General features: G+C 34.0%; 1 protein-coding gene across 1 annotated transcript in view; it reads right to left on the bottom strand.

Moving 5' to 3' along the window:
- The window catches only part of Karybeta3 (karyopherin beta 3), a 348,737-nt gene that overhangs the window by 90,868 nt on the left and 238,782 nt on the right, over positions 1-19,087 (bottom strand). Inside the window, exons 21-22 of the mRNA XM_090396827.1 lie at positions 9,501-9,668; positions 1,350-1,472 (exon numbers count right to left, since the gene is read on the bottom strand). Coding sequence (XP_090252953.1) covers positions 1,350-1,472; positions 9,501-9,668 — 291 coding nt within the window. The remainder of the gene's footprint in view (positions 1-1,349; positions 1,473-9,500; positions 9,669-19,087) is intronic.

Raw genomic sequence — 19,087 nt, 5'->3', positions numbered from 1 at the left:
TCTGAGAGCTGCTCAACTTTTATTCGCTTTAAAACTTTCTTACATGTCATTCTTTTCAATATGAAATTAAATTTTATCCTGCTCAAGACTAAATAGTGATCACTTCCAATTTCAAATCCTCTGTACACTCTGGTGTCCTGCACCAGCGAGAAAACATCACTATCAACAATAACATAGTCAATGAGACTTTTCTTATTCCTTGCCTCTTCTCTCCATGTGAATTTGTGCATATTTTTATGTTGGAACATGGCGTTAGTAATAACTAGTGCATGTCCTGAGCAGAAATCCAACAGATATTTGCCATTATTATTAGCTTTGCTCTTTTCTCTAAATTTTCCCAAAATATTTTTGTATATCTCACAATCATTTCCTACTCTGCTATTTAGATCCCCAACGAGGACCAACTTTTCCTTTTTCATTGTGTCAGTTGCTTTTTCTAAAGCCTCAAAAAATTCCTCCACTTCTACCTTAGTAGAACCTTCTGTGGGACCATAGGCACAAATAAGTCTCATTGTCCAGTTCCCCATTCTCATATTTGCCCACATTACTCTACTTGAGACTGACTGCCATTCAAGAAGATTAGCCTCGTATTTTGTGTTGAATACTATGGCTACTCCTTCTTTTCCTTGATTGTCATTGCCTGAATATAACATTTTGTATTTATTGCTCAGAAAGATCTCACCAGTTTTTGTCTTTTTTGTTTCAGTCACGCCTATTATGTCGATCTGGTATTTATCTAATTCCTCAGCTAGCTCCATTTCTTTGCCATTTAGGCTTATTATGTTGATAGTACCGATCTTTAACTCTGGTGATGTTGAGTTGGGGTGTGCTTTCAGATTTGTTTCAGTAGCTGACGTTTCGCTGTTTGTCCTGGTTCTCTGGCGAAAACAACAGAGGCTTGTTTAACCAAGCGATGCCCCAGCCGGCATGAAATTTTGTCATGTTGTACCATAATTTTTTATTTTGGTTTAACCAATAAGAATACAATTTGGTTGTATTCTTATTGGTTAAACCAATTGGTTAAATCTCAAATCGCCAGCCCATCCTCTTTCGTTCAGTATCCAAGTAGATACCCAACAGGGTGCACCATGAGATGGTGAGGATTGGCATTAGGTCAGAAGCCCTGGTCGGTTCTCCACATTCCTTTAAAGGCTATGTGGAGGTCTCCTCTCAGTTATACAGCTTTGACCCTTAAGCATCCCTTATATTTTCTAAATTTTCTTCACAAAAATTTTAGTGAGTCAAAAATTTTTTGAATTTTCAACTCAGATTTTTTTTGTTGTTGTTTTCATATGTAAACACAAAAAATGTATAGCTGTTCATTTAATAATATAAATTAAAAAACTTACTAAAAGGCGAACAAAATGTTGTAAAAGAGCATCAAAAAATGGGAAAAAATCCTGTTTATAAGTAGCAAACAGAGCATGAAGAATATCTGCTATCTTGCTTAGGATATAAATATCTTCATCATCCTGAAACCAAAATACATACAATAAGTTAATTATACTTACAACTGCAGAAACTAAAGGAAAATATAATAATGAGTAATTAACAAACATTAATGTTTTTATTATTATAAAAAATTTACTTCATTGCACTGTTGATTAAAGAAGTGTGTCATTTAACTAGTCATTATGCAAAGTGTTGTTCTTCAGTGCATATGTAAGACAGTGAAGTCAAACTCATTTTGACATAAGAAATTTAACACCAGATGAGAAGTGATTTTCATCTGTCGAAATCATTTAGCTGAACTCTGTTCAACTGAGAAAATATGTTTATCAATCAAGATTAAAATATTGACAGATTAAAAGATGAAATAAAGAAGATTAAAAACAAATTAATGATATTACAAGTATTTTTGAAGACAAAAATATAAAAGAATCTGAGGATACAAGGAGTCTGCTATAACTACTACTGAAATTTAAATTATTATAATAATTAAACAGCAAGAAACTAGTGATAAACAGTTAGGTTATCAATTAGGAATGAGCAATGTATTGGTGCTGTAATGATTTTGTGTGGTTCATTTTTAGGCATTTTGAAACATGCACAAATATCTATTAGATTTTGTTTGTACACCTACTAAATTATTCTGAAGTCTAGCTGAACAGATTTTATTGAAATTCAGAATTATGGATGTATTTGCATAAACTAGAAACAAACATAATAGTATAACAAAGTTTCTATGACTAAAGAAGGCCTTCTCTGTCACTTTCATAGAGAATCAAGGTGAACAATGAAGTCAGCTAGTGAAACAAACACCAGCAGAATTCTTTGAATTCTGCTGGTATTTGTCCTCAACATAAGAAACATTAATGAAAATCAAATTTGCAGAAGAACCCTGTGAACATAACTGATGTTATCAAGACAAGACTAAAACAGGTGAAATACTCCTAAATAAAAAAACATAAGACGTTATATTTGGGTGATAGTCAGGAAAAGGAATCAGTAATAAAAGCATTTAGCACCCAAACCAAAGATATGCCAGAGACTCCATGACTAAAGAAGGTCTTCTCTGTCACTTTCACAGAGAATCAGGGTGAACAATGAAAAGTCAGAAACTGGCAATTTCTTCAGTTATTTATATTTTCATTTCAATTGCCCACCTTTTTTGTGCTATTAGAAAAAATAAAATATATTTAAACTAAAACTGGATCAAAGATTCATAAATTTCACTTCTGACATTTTTCAAAAGTTAGATGTTAAATGAGAAAATGTCTTGACTTGCAGGCAAATTCATGCAGTTATATGGACAAATTTCCAAATGGGGAATGGGACAATGAAGCTTATTTATGCTTATAGTCCCACAGAAGGTTTTCCTAAGGAAGAAATGGAGGAATTTTTTGTCATCAGAGAAGGCAGATGACAAAGTGAACAGAAAAGCTGGTCCTTGCTGAAGATCTAAATAGCAGGGTAGGAAATTAATCCCAGGGATTCATTTCTTACCTTGGTAAAAAGGTAAAAGTGAATAATAATAGCAAGCACTTGCTGGATTTCTGTTCATGACATGGACTAGTCATCATTAATACCATATTACAATATAGAGATATGCACAAATTCATATGGAAAAAAAATAAACAAGAAAAAAAATCTTATTGACTGTTATTATCATTGTTGATAGCACTAGCTAAATGCTAGGTCAAGACACAAGAATATGCAGGCATTTGAAACCGGTAGTGACAATGCATAGGATAAAAACAAATATCATATTGAAAAGAAAATATTCCAGAAAATTTTAAAAAAGGAAGTTGAACAGCCTTTTATAGAACTGTAGGCTAAGTACACAAATATTATTCATGAAAAAATGAGTTTCACAAACAAGAACCAAACCTTGGAGTCTCAGTGGCAAACTGAAGAAAATTTTGGTTGATCAGCTAGAGAGTTATGTGATGAAATAGTATGCAAAGATAGAAAAATAAGAACTCACACTCCATGGTACATGAGAGGTGAAGAGGCAGTGCTTATAAAATAAAAAGCATACTGAAAATTCCTAGCAAATCAGTCAGTAGATGCCCAAGAAAATACAAAGAAAAATTTAAGAGAGCCAGGCTATGTGTAAAAAGTAGCTAAATAAAAGTCAAGAGAACACTTTCATAAGAATACAGAAGATAAATAGGAAAAAGATGGCAAAATGCTGAGGAGGCTGCTGATAAAGCTCAAGTATTGAGGAAAGAATACCACAGCAATACTGATATAATATACTGAAGATAGACATATCTTAGATGTTAGTGAGTCAGGAGTAATAACTAACAAACTATTAAATGAAACAAGCAATGAGAGAAGGTGGCAGAAAATATTTAAGAGGAATGCAATCTCATATACATATGAATACTTGAGATAGTAAAAGTTATTAAAATAAGGAAAAGCAGCTGGAGTAGATGAAAAAAAAATTGTTTTTCTTACATTATAGTAATAATGTAAAAAAAACTTATATTATTTACTTATATATAAAGTTATTATATTATTAATAATAATAATAATACTATAATAACATGAAGAAAAATTGTTAACATGACATTAGTACTAATGTAAAAATAAAACTTAGAAAACTTAAATGCATAGTATTATCATAGTAATAACATCAGGAAAGTGATGATGATGACAAAAATTTGCAAAGCATCTCATGCTATATCTCAATCAATATGATTCTATGACTATTAAATTATTTAAAGAATTTACAACGTATACTGGACTATTAATTAAAAGAAACTTTTAATAAGTACCCCTATATCAGTATGATTCATTTTAAATGAATTAAAAATTTTGATATATAATTATTATATACAGCTGTATTTCCCATCTGGATGAATAGAATTTAATCTGGCATTAAGGATTGCTATTAGAATTTCTTCAGTTATTTATATTTTTATTTCAATTGCCCACCTTTTTTGTGCTATTAGAAAAAATAAAATATATTTAAACTAAAACTGGATCAAAGATTCATAAATTTCACTTCTGACATTTTTCAAAAGTTAGTTCTCTGAATACCTTAAATTTATTTTAACCTATGTGACAGACACTAAAGTGGGAACAGAGGTGGATGAATTGGAGGTCCTTACGATATTGTAGAATCTCAATGTAAATACAACTGTGGGATTAGATGGGATATCAGCTAGGGTTTTGCGAGAATGTACAAGAGAACTAATGCTTTTGACTAAGCTGTTTAACTCTCGGCTCTGGTAGAGTTCCAAGGGAGTGGAAAGAGAGTAAAATTATTCCTTTGAAGAGGCTTCTCGGTTCGAGACGTTGCCTAGAGAGAGAGTACTTCTAGGCCACAGACAAGGTTTCAAATTGCCGAAAGGAAGAGTTCCAATTGCCAGAGAAAAGTTTCCAGGCCACGTTAATGTCAGACATTCACCAGTGTGTTGTGTTTTCATTACAATTTGATGAATAAAAAGCCTTCACTGATATTGCTCAGTTAATGGTATTTATTTGCATGGTGTTTCAAGATTATTCAAGTAAAGAAGAACTTTTGAAAATTATACCATTATTGGGAAGGACTAGGGGAGAAGACATTTTTTCGGCATTTGATGAATTTGTGAAACAACACAAACTTCCGCTTTTTAAATTTGTGTCTATTACTACTGATGGTGCTCCTGCAACGATAGGTAATAAATCAGGCTTCATTTCATTATGTAAAAACGATGACAAATATCCAGATTTTTTAACGTACCACTGTATTATTCACCAACAAATACTGTGTAGTAAAAGATTAAACACAAACAATGTTTAGGATATTACATTTAAAATTGTAAATTCTGTTCAAGGAAAAGCCCTGCAATGGCGGTTATTTAAATTACAGGTAGATGATGATAGGAAACTTCTGTTGTACAATAATGTTCGCTGGCTCAGCAGAAGTCAATTTTTAGAAAGATTTCTTGTATTAATTAATGATATAGAAAATTTTCTTGATGAAAAAGGAGATATTTATCCACAATTGAGTGATAAAAGATGGTTCTTACACTTATCATTTTAGTAGATTTCTGTACGAAATTAAGCAATTTAAATTTAGAGTTACAAGGTAGAGATAAAAATTTAATTGACATGTTAAGTTCAATAAAAAAACTTTCCAACATTTACATTTATTAAAGAAAAATATAAATGACCGCGAATTTAAACATCTCCCATATTTATTAAAATTTTTTGAACAAAATCAAGAAATGCTTCACTATGATTTAAAAGAATTTATTTGTGAAATAGAATTAGTTGAGGAAGAAATAAATTCAAGATTTAAAGATTTTAATAAAACTGAAATGATTGTATCTTTTATCAATAATCCATTTCAAGAAAACTTGAACATCACAGAAATTTCAAATAAAATTAGTGGGCTGTTTGATATAAACCAAGCTGAAGTAGAACTTGAGATAATAAACATTCAGAATAGTTTACATTTAAAATCAATAAACAATGAAGTCATTTGGAAGTATGCACATGAAAAATTCCCAATATTAACTGATATTGCGCAAAAAATTCTGTTGTGTTTCAGATCGACATACTTGTCAGCATCCGCTTTTACAAATATGACTATCATAAAAAATCAATTAAGAAACTAAATTACAAATGATCATTTGGATGATTGTCTGCAATTGGCCACTTCTTCATATCAACTTGAACTTGACTATGAAAATAATGCTAGGTCCAAACAATGACAAATTCCACATAAACTTTTTTTTTTAAAATCAACCAGCATTTCCTGTAACTCGTGAGCTTGTAATCAATCTGTTGTTTTTTCTAACTTTGGTTTTCCAAAATAGAGAAATAAATATTTTATTCCAATATATGTTTTTTTTTCTTTTTTTGTTGTATTAAAATAATTAAAAGTGATAAATAAATTTTTAAATACACAAATAAAGTTTTTAGTTGTGTATTTTTTTTTTTGTTGTTTATTTGTACGTAATCAGATATCAGGTTGGGGGAACGTGATCTATATAAGAGAGTAGATCGCCGAATAACTTTTTATAGAAAAGTAGCTCATGTAGTAAAAAAGGTTGAACATCACTGCTCTATGGAGACCTGTTGATGAAACTAGAATGTTAACTAAGATCTCAAAGTATTAGTGTTTGCCATATTTTGGGAAGTTTTATGCAATATTTATTCTGGTTCAGCTGATTTTTTTGAGAGCAGCTGCAGATTCTAAAAACAGTCTTTCTCTTCTAAATCTGCTGTGATAGAGCAATCTTTTTTCCAACTGATTCCATAAGCCATATCCAAAGCATGATTTTCAAAGAAATATCTGAGAATTCCACGTTTCGCAACCTCCAAGAACACTGCACGGGCATTCTCTCCAGTTGAAGATAGTGTCGACAACAGTTATGGATACATCTGTTATATTAAAGACGTCATTCTCACATCCTACCACTGTGCCAATTTGTTACATTGCTAATGTGTGAGATTGTTATACTTTAATGTGTGTGAGCTTGATCTGCTCTGATCGAGTTCAAATTTCAATGTTATTACCAGATCCAGCACTCTCAAAAACCCCTGGACCCCTCCAGGGACATGCAGTTTTAGCTATAACAATAAATTCAATTTCCATCTTGTTATGAATCCTTTCCGCCATCCATTCTATGTTGGTATAGTGAAAGTCTCTCATAATAGTTGCATAGGCCACTCATCTTAATCTGCTGATGCATGGCATCCACTTTCTGTGAATCCTCACCTTGTCTATAGCTGCAATCAATAATATATTTTGTACTTTTGGTCTCTGTCTCATCCCAAACAGCCTCAAATGAACCATCTAGCTCAATCCTAAAATTCTCAACCTTATTTTTGTTAGTTGAAGTTCTTCAGCAATCATTAATGAAACCCCTAATCCGTTATTTCCTCCATGAAAATATAATACCATTACATTCTATTCTGTAAATATCATTTTCTATCAAGCAGTCTCACTGATGCTGATAATATTTGGCCATATGTATGCTTTCATCATCCACTTTGAGCCCACAGTTTCCCTTGTGCCTTGCCAACCCATTCAAATTTGAAACCTGTCAATCTGCATTCGACACTGCATAATCATTTCAGCACAAACACCATTTGTCCCAGCAGTAGCTAAACCCATACTGCATCCCTTAACTTCTAGTTTCACTGATTTTGCACTTCCAATCTCTCACTGAACAATACTTTTAGCCAAACCATTCAAATGCAGTCCATCAAGCACATACAAGCCCTTTCATCCATCAAATACATCTATAAACTGGATTCCATCTGCACAACCATTGATTCATTAGTCAATCGTGTCCTTTCTCAATTCATTCCTATATTTCCTTTGTTCTTATTCTTCCTTTTTGCTTCTATCAGCATCTCTTTCATATCTTCTCTCATTGCATATTTCTCACCTTTCAAATCATTCTTGCCAGTCAAAAACAACGAACTCTTTCAATTCTTCCCTCTAAAAACATAACATTTCCTAGCATTCTTGATCCTCACATTTGGTAAGCATGCAATTGTCTCATTCTCATTAAGTACACATCATAGAATTTCCATATAATATCATCTCCGTACTCCCAATTTTTGCGCCGTCATACTTTTCTGATTCATTTTTTTCTATCATTCTCCCACATATGCCACAATTGTTTCCTCACAATTTTCTTATCCGTGATCTCTAATCTTAAACAACAGCTTTATTTTTAATCCAACTTCCAGACTAATGCATTAGAATGGTCTTAAGGAATGTCTATGTATACTGCTAATTTAGTATTTTAGATTTAATTTAATATCTTCCCTAAAAATTGTACCCAAATCAATGAATGCTTTACTTGTTCGACAGGTCTGCTGTAGTCCTGAGTTGATGTTTTCCATGCTTTTGCCTTTCATTTTTGTCATGTTATTGCTGATTTTCATATCAAACTTTTGCAACAGTTTTATTTGCTTCCTGAATATCTGCATAGAGTGAAAAACTGAATTTAAAATTTTTTTTTTTTTAATAATGTCATCTATACAGATACTGACTAACAGTGGATCTTAGTCTTTTCTTAGACATGATTACATCCAACATCCTTCTTACATACTTCAATCTAACTGAAACTGCACACAACTTATATATATATATATACATATATCCATTTGCACCATATATAAATAGCATTTAAACAGGTTTTCTTTTGTATCTTATGCTCTTTTCTGATCTACACACAGATCTATGTGATATTCCCATTAGTTCTCATAAAGTAAAAATCTCCTTATGACTCCTGATGTGTGATTTGAGTATTTAGAAAAGACAGGCTATTATTATTTTCTTATCCCTATTTCTGACACTTTAAATTTACTCAAAAATCCCCCTCCCCCCGATCTTTTCAATTTTATCATCCATTCTGGCTACTTCACTTGGAAAGATAGCATTTTAAACAGATTGGGGGTATAGAAATGCCCCCCTCCCCAGCCAATTTCTACATGGATCATTTTCTTGATACTTTTTGATATAGATGTGAATTAAATGTAGGAAAGGGATAAGGTAAGCTATGAATGTAAATGTGCAATATCTAAAATTGGGATGGCAAATTTTAACTTATATATATCAATTTGGTGGTTACTCTATATATGGTTCACCTGCTATTGCATTTATCATTCAGTCTTATGTCACAAGTATCCTTAAAACAGCAAATTTCTTGGCATGTTTCATTTAGTTACAACCAAGTGAAAAAAAAACTTTCATTATGATGAAGTCAATGATGATACAATCAGTGCTAATAGATGGAAAAACTTATTTGGTAAATGCAGAGAAAAAGTTACTGGAGTTATTGCCAAAGAAAAAAGTCGGATATACCTGTAACAAAAAGCTAAATAAACTGAATTGCTAGTGGCTTGTGTCTAGTGAAAAACTTACAAAAAATAAAATTAAATTAAAATTTATGGTGTTCCATACTTTCTCTACTTTCATATGCAATTTGGACCGGTGAAAAATTAAAATTTCATATCTATATACAATAGCCATCACACAGAGTTGTGCATGTGTACACATGCATCAGCAAAATCTATAACAGAATGCTCATTTGTATTTATACCTCATCCATTAAAGTTTCTTCTACAACCTCATCATAGTCCTCATCCTTTCGCTTTTCTTGCCGTTCTTGGGCACGTTCAAAGTGTTCTTTAAGTGACTTATCCAAAATATGAATCAATTTTCCCATATCTTCATTACTGAGGCATCCTGGACCTAAAATTTCAACGCACTATGATAGAGCAAACAATAAAAAAAGGATTATTTCTGTATATATTTCTTAATGAAAAAAATAAACAATCAGGTACTCTATAATAAAAAATATATATTTTATTTAAGTAAAGGGATATTACATCCCATATTGTTTCATAGCCGAATATAGAAACTATATAAAGTTCGGTGATTCCAAGTAAGCAAATACCTGGATAGTGCAACTTTTACTTAAATAATTCCACGTCGCCAAATTGAAGCCTTTGGCTCTTCATATAATTTAGTAATATACATTTTAATTAAAATGTCATCTTATATAAAGCCAGATCCTGGGAATTATTGCCTTATGGGTCTGACTTGAAGCTAAATGCATTGAGCATCCAATAGTTCATTATAATGAGCATGTACTGCAACAATTATGGTCATCTCTTCTTACAATGAACCTCCAGGGAATAGCATGCATCAATATTATTTTAATGGATATTCTGTTATAATAACAGTATATTATAACAGCATTTGCTGTAGTGGGAATTTACTTTATAAGTTCTACAATAAATTTGAAATATCTGAAGTTTCTCACAAACCAAATGGGTAGCACAATTCAGGTAGGAAAATATTTTATAAGTGGCTACTGTCTTTCAAATGTCAAAACTTTAAATTAATCAAAACTAAGTGGTCAGTTAAGTATTTTAACTGACCACTCAGTCATTTGTATTTTAAGTAAAATTAAGTGTACTTCAATATATGCAAATTGAAAAAGCCTGTAAACTTTATTTTGCTTAGAGAGGAAATCACATTTGCAATGAATCATAAAATGAATTGAATTATTAAATTATAAACTGACTAGAACTTACTGCATAAAATAGCTAGTTTCGGGGTGCTTAAGGGTCAAAGCTGTATAACTGAGAGGAGACCTCCACATAGCCTTTAAAGGAATGCAGAGAACCGACCAGGGCTTCTGACCTAATGTCCAATCCTTACCTTCTCGTGGTCCACCCTCTTGGGTATCTACCTGGATACCGAACGAACGAGGATGAGCTGGCAATTTGGGATTTAGCCAACCAAATTGTATTCTTATTGGTTAAACCAAAATAAAAAATGATGATACAACATGACAAAATTTCATGCCAGCTGGGGCATCGCCCAGTTAAACAAGGCCCCAGTTGTTTTCGCCAGGGAACCAGGGCGAACAGCAAAAAGTCAGTTACTGGAACAAATCTGAAAACACACCCAAACTCAACATCACCAGAGTTAAAGATCGGTACTATCAACAGAAGAAGCCTGAATGGCAAAGAAATGGAGCTAACTGAAGAATTAGATAAGTACCAGATCAACATAATTGGGGTGACTGAAACAAAAAAGACAAAAACTGGTGAGATCTTTCTGAAAAATAAATACAAAAGTTTATATTCAGGCAATGACAATCAAGGAAAAGAAGGAGTAGCCATAGTATTCAACACAAAATACGCTGCTAATCTTCTTGAATGGCAGGCAGTCTCGAGTAGAGTCATCATCATCATCAAATTCCTGCCATGTACCCTCAAGAGGTGTACAGGATATGATAGTACTACATGAAAAAATTACATCATTATTAATTTCCTATCTACAATTTTCCTCCAAATCAGTCTGTTACTTGTCAACACTCCAACATTATCAGATCTTATATTTCTATCGTCAAAAGCATTTTGTACCGTATCAATCCACCTATATCTTGGTCTTCCTCTGGGTGGTTTTGCTGCCAACCTGGCAGAGAACACTTGTTTTTACTAATCTTTCTTCTCCCATTCTGTTTAAGTGACCATACCACCTGAGATTAGCTCTGCTAACACATTCCTGGATGCTGACAATGTCAAGTTCTTTCCTAATATCCTCGTTTTTAATATGATATTGCCATTGATGTCATCTGTTCACGCCTCTAATCTTTCTCAGAACTCTCATATCAGCACTCTCTACTCTTTGGTCAAGTGTTTTACTTCTGACCCAGCTCTCAGATCCATAAGTTAAAACTGGTTTGAACACTGTCTTGTATACAGCTAATGTAGTGTTCTGACTAATTTCTGTATTATTCCATATGAATTTATTCAATTGACTTCCCACCATACCAGCTTTGCTGATTCTGTTGTCTATTTCTATATTTAATTTACCATCTTCAGTAAAAATCGTGCCTAAATAGCTGAAATGTTTTACTTGTTCCACAGGTTCTCCATTCACAACACAGTTGCCATTTTCAATGATTCTGCCTATTTTCATTGTCTTTGTCTTTTTATTGCTGACCTTCATACCATATCTATTACAACAGCTATTCAATTTAGTCAGAGAATCTTGCAGACTTGTAGCAGATTTATTTAGAAGTATAACATCATCCGCATAAAGCAAAGAGCTGACATTAACATCTCCAATTTTGATATCATGTTTAATGAGCACTTTCCTTCATAATGTGATCCATATAGATGAATAACAGAGGGGATAATGTACATCCTTGTCTCACACCAGATTTAACATTAAACCATCTTCCTGTACTTCCTTCAATTCTAACTGCTGACTTACAACTCAAATAAAGACTAAGTATTGCTTGATATAATGCCCCATTGACACCATATAACTGCAGAGTATTGAATAGCATCTCTCTTGGCACCTTGTCATATGCCTTTTCCAGATCGACAAAACTTAAATACAGATCTTTGTTATATTCCCATGCTTTCTCGATTATTTGTCGTAAAGTGAAGATCTGATCCTGACAGCCTCTATTTAGCCTGAATCCAGCTTGTTCTTCACCAAGCTTTTCTTCCACAATTCTTCTCAACCGTTTCTCAAGTATACTTGCATAGATCTTGCCAGGAACACTCAGTAGGGAAATACCTCTGTAATTCTCACATGCAATTTTATTTCCGTTTTTATATATGGGTACTATGAGAGCTCTGCTCCAATCATCTGGAATCCATCCTTCTGTCCAGGCTTTCTGAACTATGCAGTGCAGCCACTGTAAGACTCTTATACCACCATACTTCAGCATTTCTGGTCGATTATCATCTACTCCTGCTGCCTTTCCACATTTCAAGCCTTTTCTACTTCATGGCTTTTTCTACTTCAAGTATGGATATGTATTCCTGACTGCATGCCTGGTCAGTGTTTTTTTATCACTGTGCTGTCATTCACTGCTTGTTTCATTTAGCAGTTTTTCAAAGTAATTACTCCATACTTCAAGGATATCTTTATCTCCCGTTTTCATGTCACCTTTATCATCTCTAATTCCTTTTATAGCACTCTTTCCTCCATTCTTAAGCTTCTTCAACAACCTCCAGAATATTTTGCCACCTTCTTGATATTTATTTTCTATATTCTTGCCAAAGTCCTCCCATGACTTTTGTTTAGTTAGTTTTACACAGTGTTTAGCATTCTTGCATTTGTCTCTATATTCTCTAAGAGCACAAGCTGACTTATTTGACAGGAACTTTTGGCGTGCTTTCTTCTTTTCCTTCACTGCCTCTTTAACTTCCTGTGTCCACCAGGGAGTTTTGATTTTTTTATCCTCACAGACAACCTCACCACATGCCTCTCTGGCAGAATCAATCAATGTTTTCTTCAGAGTTTCCCACTGAATCTCCAAGGTTTGATTCCTGTTCTCAAACTCTTTCATTTTTTCTTCAATGATCTTTGTGTATTTTAGTCTACAGCTCACATCTGAGAGCTGCTCAACTTTTATTCGCTTTAAAACTTTCTTACATGTTATTCTTTTCAATATGAAATTAAATTTTATCCTGCTCAAGACTAAATAGTGATCACTTCCAATTGCAAATCCTCTGTACACTCTGGTGTCCTGCACCAGGGAGAAAACATCACTATCAACAATAACATAATCAATGAGACTTTTCTTATTCCTTGCCTCTTCTCTCCATGTGAATTTGTGCACATTTTTATGTTGGAACATGGTGTTAGTAATAACCAGTCCATGTCCTGAGCAGAAATTCAACAGGTATTTGCCATTATTATTAGCTTTGCTCTTTTCTCCAAATTTTCCCAAAATATTTTTGTATGTCCCACAACCATTTCCTACTCTGCTATTTAGATTCCCAACAAGGACCAACTTTTCATTTTTCATTGTGTCAGTTGCTTTTTCTAAAGCCTCAAAAAATTCCTCCACTTCTACCTTAGTAGAACCTTCTGTGGGACCATAGGCACAAATAAGTCTCATTGTCCAGTTCCCCATTCTCATATTTGCCCACATTACTCTACTTGAGACTGACTGCCATTCAAAAAGATTAGCCTCATATTTTGTGTTGAATATTATGGCTACTCCTTCTCTTCTCAAGTAGAGTGATGTGGGCAAATATGAGAATGGGGAATTGGACAATGAGACTTATTTGTGCATATGGTCCCACAGAAGGTTCTACTAAGGTAAAAGTGGAGGAATTTTTTGAGGTTTAGAAAAAGCAACTGACACAATGAAAAAGGAAAAGTTGGTCCTTGTTGGGGATCTGAAAACAGTGTAGGAAATGATTGTCAGACATACAAAAATATTTTGGGAAAATTTGGAGAAAGACCAAAGCTAATAATAATAACAAATACCTGTTGGATTTCTGCTTAGGACATGGACTGGTTATTACTAACACCATGTTTCAACATAAAAATGTGCACAAATTCACATGGAGAGAATAGGCAAGGAATAAGAAAAGTCTCACTGACTATATTATTGTTGATAGTAATGTTTTCTCCCTGGTGAGGACACCAGAGTGTACAGAGGAATTGGAAGAGATCACTATTTAGTCTTGAGCATGATAAAATTGAATTTCACATTAAAAGTTGAGCAGCTCTCAGATGTGAACTGTAGACTAATATACACAAAGATTATTGAAGAAAAAATGAAGGAGTTTGAGAACAGGAACCAAACCTTGGAGATTCAGTGGCAAGCCTTGAAGAAAACCCTGATTGATTCAGCCAGAGAGGCATGTGGTGAGGTTGTCTGCAAGGATAGAAAAATCAGGACTCCATGGTGGACACAGGAAGTTAAAGAGGCAGTGAAGGAAAAGAAGAAATCATATCAAAAGTTCCTGGCAAATAAGTCAGCTTTTGCTCTTAGAGAATACAAAGACAAATTAAGAAAGCAAAACACTGTGTAAAACTAGCTAAACAAAAGTCATGGGAGGAATTTGGCAAGAACATAGAAAATAAATATCAAGAAGGTGGTAAAATATTCTGCAGGTTGTTGAAGAAGCTTAGAAATGGAGGAGAATATGCTGTAAAAGGAGTTGGAGATATTAAAGGTGACATGAAAACTGGAGAAAAAGGTACCTTTGAAATAGAGTAATTCCTTCGAGAAATTGCTAAATGAAACAAGCAGTGATAGCAGAGTGGTAAAAAACACTCAACAGGCATATAGTCAGGAATACATATCCATACTTGAAGTAGAAAAAGCCATCGAAGGCTTGAAATGTGGAAAGGCAGCAGGAGTAGATGATATTCGACCAGAAATGCTGTAGTATGGTGGTATAAAAGTCTTACAGTGGCTGCCTTGCATAGTTCAAAAGGCCTGGATAGAGAGATGAATTCCTGATGATTGGAGTAGAGCTCTAATAGTACCGATATAAAAAGGGAAATAAAACTGAATGTGAGAATTACAGAAGTATTTCCCTACTGAGTGTTCCTGGCAAGATTTATGCCAGTATACTTGAGAAATGGTTGAGAATAATTGTGGAAGAAAAGCTTGTTGAAGAACAAGCTGGTTTCAGGCCAAATAGAGGCTGTCAGGATCAGATCTTCACTTTACGACAAATAGTTGAGAAATCATGGAAATATAACAAAGATCTGTATTTAAGTTTTGTCGATTTGGAAAAGGCATATGACAAGGTTCCAAGAAAGAAGCTATTCAATACGCTACAGTTATATGGTGTAAATGGGGCATTATATCAAGCAATATTTAGTCTGTATTTGAGTTGTAAGTTGGCAGTTAGAATTAAAGGAATGTACAGGAAGATGGTTTAATATTAAATCTGGTGTGAGACAAGGATGTACATTATCCCCTCTGTTATTCATTATCTATATGGATCACATTATGAAGGAAAGTGGTATTAAACATGATATCAGAATTGGACATGTTAATGTCAGCTCTTTGCTTTATGCGGACAATGTTATACTTCTGAATAAATCCGCTACAAGTTTGCAAGATTCCCTGACTAAACTGAATAACTGCTGTAATAGATATGGTATGGAGGGCAGCATGAAAAAGACAAAGACAATGAAAATTGGTAGAATTGTTGAAAATGTCAACTGCGTTGTGAACGGGGAACCTGTGGAACAAGTAAAATTTCAGCTACTTAGGCACGATTTTTAGTGAAGATGGTAAATTAAATATGGAAATAGACAACAGAATCAGCAAAGCTATTATGGTAGGAAGTCAATTGAATAAATTCATATGGAATAAGAGAGAAATTAGTCAAAACATTAAATTAGCTGTATACAAGACAGTGTTCAAACCAGTCAGTTTTAACTTATGGATCTGAGAGCTGGGTCGGAAGTAAAACACTTGACCAAAGACTAGAGACAGCAGAATTGAGAGTCCTGGGAAAGATTAGAGACATGAACAGATGGCATCGATGGCAATATCATATTAAAAACGAGGATATTAGGAAAGTACTAGACATTGCCAGCATCCAGGAGTGCGTTAGCAGAGCTAATCTCAGGTGGTATGGTCACTTAACACGTTCGCTGCCAACTACGAGTATACTCGTAGTTCGTATATGAGCTTCACAAGCCAACTACGAGTATACTCGTATGTCGATTTACCGACCTCCTATGCCAAACACGAGTTATCCCTTTGTATAATTACCTTAATTTGGACCCTTGGATTCTGAATAATGCGGAGAGCATGTCTGGGGACTTGGCAGAAGAGAAATAATTTCAACTAAAATATAGTATATTGTGTATGTGCCTCAGATGCCAACTATGAGTATACTCGTAGTTCGTATATGAGCTTCACAAGCCAACTACGAGTATACTCGTATGTTGATTACCAACCTCGTATGCCAAGCGTGAGTTAATCCCTCGTATAATTCTTCAGAAAAGAAAAGTTCAACTAACCTTTTGATACTGAAATTTCTAGTGTCAATTTTAAAACCTGCAGTTTCAACAAAGTCAAATTGTGGGGGCTCCTCTTCTGAATTTTCCCAATAAGTTGATGTTGATGCATTTGGCTGGTTGCTATCTTCATCTTCAAAAGTTTCTTCATCATCGGAGTCACCGCTAGAGTCGTCTGTAGGATCATCTTCGGAATCGGAACCAAATATTTAATGAAATTCATCATTGCTCATATTAGCATAAGCTTCCACTTCTATATCAGTAAGTTTTCTTTTACTGGTCATGGCGAAATTGAAGGTTCTTAGAGACTAGAAACTAAAACTGAACTAGATGCAATAAACACCGTCATCAGCGCATGTAATATATAGCTGGAAGTGATACGAGATTACTCGTAGTTGGCGTATGAAACAAAATTCTGTCTGATTAGCCGGCTACAAGATTACTCGTAGTGACCTTGAAGATGGGAGTGATACGAGATTACTCGTAGTTGGCGTATGAAACAAAATTCTGTCTGATAAGCCAGCTACGAGATTACTCGTAGTGACCTTGAAGACGCGAAAAGCGCTTGGCGTGCGGGAACAAACTATGACTGAGTAGCGTGGCAGCGAACGTGTTAAACAGAATGGGCGAGGAAAGATTAGCAAAACAAGTGTTCTCTGCCAGGTTGGCAGGCAAACGACCCAGAGGAAGACCAAGATATAGGTGGATTGATATAGAACAGTGAGCCTTAGACGACAGGAATATAAGATCTGACAATGATAATATTGGAGTCTTGACAAGTAATAGACTGATTTGGAGGAAAATCATTACTAACTAGATAATAAGTTAGTAATGATGTAAGTTTTTCATGTAGTACTACCATATCCTGTACACCCCTTGAGGGTACATGTCAGGAATTTGATGATGATGATGAATAGCTAGTTTGCTGAAGACACTATCCTGTGAAATTGATATGTGTTCTACATGATTTAGTAACAAAAATAATGTTATTTTCTTAAATCTTTAATTCATTGAAAAATTATAAATTATAATTTACCCTATCTGGAAACAAAATTGGTGGGATTATTCTCACATCTGAAAATGATTATATTTAATCATTGATTACATTCATCATTAGAACTAAAATAACATATATGGAAAGGAAAAAAATGCTGCTACCTACTGGAAAGAGCAAACCAAAGCTTTGATAAAGTCGTCCTTTCTGTTAAAGTCTTTTTTAACTTATTTTAAGTAGTACAGCCTTCTGCTATTTATTTATTTTTTTAATAATCTTAACCATTTTGGTATCATGAGCTGATAGAAAGATGAAAAGAAGAAACTAAAATATTGAATTTGAAGACTAGCAGAGTGCACCATTTAGGAAATACATAAGAAAAGAAATTAATATTTGTTCTGTGAATTCTGAGTCGATCTCATAAAGGTGTAAATGACTAGCACATGTCATAACAGACTTAGAGGAGAGAATGGAATTACTGTTGCAGATTCTAAAGGGAGTAACTATGGCAATGTCTGCAGAAAATGAATGCGTTTGAAACAGAACTTCAGTGTGAAAGAACCTGAGTGAAATGGTGAGACAGAGATATGGTTCACTAATCAATTTGACTTCTCTTTTTTATTCTGCACTGAGAAAGTACTTTTAAAAAGATCTTCCAAATTTGGCCACCACAAATGTAAAATGGTATTGAACGGTTGAATGGAACTATGATTTGTCTAATGTCTGTTCAGAGGTAAAATAATGCATGAAGCAAATAAAACTTAATTCATGGATTCTGAGGAGATGATACTTGGAGTATGTGTAATGACAAGAAATCTCCCAAAATAAAAACCTTGGCATATGTAATTAAGGTATTATTAATATCGAGCCAAAAATGAACCTCCCCAAGAAATAAAACATGTCTTAGTTTTATCATTGCCTGCCTGGATGGCTAAGTGGTTAGCATACCCACTCTCCAACCAACAGGCTGTGGGCCTGAATCCTGCCATGGGAAAGGATGTTTGTGACTATCTTTAGGTGTAAGATGAATTTCAACACCTGGTATGTGAGACCACAGCCCTGCTTATAAGAGGCCTGAGTGGCTTGAAAATGTTCCGTGTTTGGTTTCTAGAACATGGTTTCCAGACTGTGTAAAAAAATAAGGTATATAAAACTGACACAAAAAATCCTTAGTCCACTTATTTCAAACTTATAGTACTAAATGTACTATAAGTTTGAAATAACTTTTCATGGATGGGAGCAACAAAAAAAATCAATACCAATGTTATCAAAACTCCACAAGACTGCACTAGAGATCAAAATTTAGAATCAAAGAAGTAGATATTCCAGGCGCTTTGATATGTGCAGTTCTAGGTTTGGCAAATGAGGAGGGAGTG

The sequence above is a fragment of the Typopeltis vanoorti genome, chromosome 8 (assembly GCF_054136105.1).
Source record: "Typopeltis vanoorti isolate ZY-2024b chromosome 8, IOZ_Tvanoo_1.0, whole genome shotgun sequence".
NCBI lineage: Eukaryota > Metazoa > Arthropoda > Arachnida > Uropygi > Thelyphonidae > Typopeltis > Typopeltis vanoorti.
This window is presented reverse-complemented; position numbering and strand designations above follow the sequence as displayed.